The 2362-nt window shown below is 39.7% G+C and overlaps 1 protein-coding gene across 2 annotated transcripts in view; it reads left to right on the forward strand.

The window, feature by feature from the left end:
• ARHGAP19 (Rho GTPase activating protein 19) overlaps positions 1-2362 on the forward strand; it is a 40510-nt gene that overhangs the window by 273 nt on the left and 37875 nt on the right. Inside the window, exon 1 of one of the 2 annotated variants that reach the window (XM_014532712.1) lies at positions 1965-2008. The exons of the other annotated variant lie outside the window; for it this stretch is intronic. Within the exon in view, the coding sequence (XP_014388198.1) occupies positions 1980-2008 (29 nt within the window). The 5' untranslated portion in view covers positions 1965-1979. Of the gene's footprint in view, positions 1-1964; positions 2009-2362 lie in introns of those variants that run through there. 2 annotated transcript variants of the gene reach the window in all.

Below are 2362 nucleotides of genomic sequence, written 5' to 3' on the forward strand. Positions count from 1 at the left end.
TCGGGCCCCGTTGGCCCGGCTGATGCCCGTGGGGGTCCCCCCGCGGCGTTGACTGTAGACCGCCCAGTTGTTGGTGGCGGCGCTGCCTGCCGTTCCGCCGAGACTCATGTTGAGGGCGAGGAAAGCCAACCCAGAGCTGGTCCGCTCCTTCCCGACGTCACACAGCGTCGGGGGGGAACTGGCAGGACCTTTGGCTGGGCTCAGGGTCAGTGTCTGTGGTTAAGTCAGAGCAGGATTTGATTGTCAGTTAGAATTGGGCCAATTAAAAAAAACACAACCTTTTATTGTGGTAAGAACACTTGACAAGAGATCTCCCCACGTAGCAGATTTTAAGTGCACAGTCACGGTATGTTGAAGTAGGCACCGTGTTGTGGAGCAAACCTCAAGAGCTTCTGCATTTTGCTGAACTGAAGCGTATGCCTGTTAGTCCCTCCCCTCCCCCAATCTTCCCATCCCCTGGCGACCACCGTTCCATTATTTAATTCTATACTGTGACTATTTTATTTTATGTATTTTTAAAAATATATTTTTATTGATTTTTTACAGAGAGGGATAGAGAGTTAGAAACATCGATCAGCTGCCTCCTGCACACTCCTTACTGGGGATGTGCCCGCAACCAAGGCACATGCCCCTGACCGGAACCGAACCTGGGACCCTTGAGTCCGCAGGCCGATGCTCTATCCACTGAGTCAAACCGGTCAGGGCTAAATATAGCTCATATTTTGATAGATTTGCCAAAGTTGTGGTTCTTGGAGAACAAATCAAGTTAAGCAATTCATTAGGAAGGAAACGTTAGTTTTGTGGGTATGCAGTTTTAGTAATAGTCAGCCAAGAGATACATCTGCAGGATATAGGTTTTGCTTCCTTGGACCTTTCAGATTCATGGCTTCTACATGCCTCAAAAAAACACATGCATTTCATTTTTCTGTAATTGATTTTTTAGCTGTGGGTTCTGTTTCTAGTTCTTGCACTAAGCATATCACCTTTCATGTAGGGTTCCATCTAGTGGTAAAACTAATCATTGCAGACTCTACATAGGTTATAAAAATGATCTTTTTTGAGGGGTAGGGCTTACCTTTATCACTCTTGGGATAATGGCCTAGTATATGCATTTAAATACTGAAGCCATTTGCTACCTTTGTGTGCCTGCATACATAACCTAATTCTCCTGCTTCTGGCCATTTAGAGCTTTTATGATTAGGAAGTTAACTTTTAGTAAAAAAAAAGAATATATTAAAAAAAAACCAAAAACTAATCATTGCAGACTCTACATAGGTTATAAAGATGATCTTTTTTGAGGGATAGGGCTTACCTTTATCACTTTTGGGATAGTGGCCTAGTATATGCATTTAAATACTGAAGCCATTTACTACCTTTGTGTGCCTGCATACATAACCTAATTCTCCTGCTTCTGGCCATTTAGAGCTTTTATGATTAGGAAGTTAACTTTTAGTAAAAAAAAAGAATAAAAAAAACTTTTAGTGTATACTTTGATTGTCTATGGTATTTACATCAAGTTATAGTAAAATTTAGGTCAAAACTACTTGGTTTCTTTTTTTTTTTAAATATATTTTATTGATTTTTTACAGAGAGCAAGGGAGAGGGATAGAGAGTCAAAAACATCGATGAGAGAGAAACATCGATCAGCTGCCTCCTGCACACCCCCCACTGGGGATGTGCCCGCAGCTAAGGTAATGCCCTTGACCGAAATCGAACCTGGACCTTTCAGTCCGCAGGCCGACGCTCTATCCACTGAGCCAAACCAGTTAGGGCTACTTGGTTTCTTAAAATAATTTGTCATGAAAGATGATGATTATAAAGATGAATGTATGGAATAATATAATCAATACTATTTTCCTATTTCTCAGCTTAAAGAAATCTTAACATTTGCCATATTTACTTCAAATGAAACCCTCCCTTTTCCCCATAGCTCAGTGATTTATCACAAGAACATTGCTAGCATCCTAGAAGCTCCCCTCATGCCTCCTCTTATCACTAATCCCCAAAGGTAACCATTATCCTAAAATATATGATAAATAAATCTGTGTGTTTTTTTTGTAATTTTACCACTTAAGCAAGTATCTCTAAACACTATAGTTTTGTCTTTTTTTAAAATTTGATATAAATGGCATTATATAGTAAATAGTTTCTGTGTGTGTGTGTGTGTGTGTGTGAGAGACCTCTTTTGCTTATCATTATATGTGAGATTCATTCATGATGGTGCATATAACTGGAATTTGTCCATTTTCATTGCTGTAAAATATGCCATTATATATGTCACATTTTTAAAAACATATTTTATTGATTTTTTACAGAGAGGAAGAGAGAGGGATAGAGAGCTAGAAACATCGATGAGAGAGAA

This window comes from Myotis brandtii, unplaced genomic scaffold, assembly GCF_000412655.1.
Source record: "Myotis brandtii unplaced genomic scaffold, ASM41265v1 scaffold902, whole genome shotgun sequence".
NCBI lineage: Eukaryota > Metazoa > Chordata > Mammalia > Chiroptera > Vespertilionidae > Myotis > Myotis brandtii.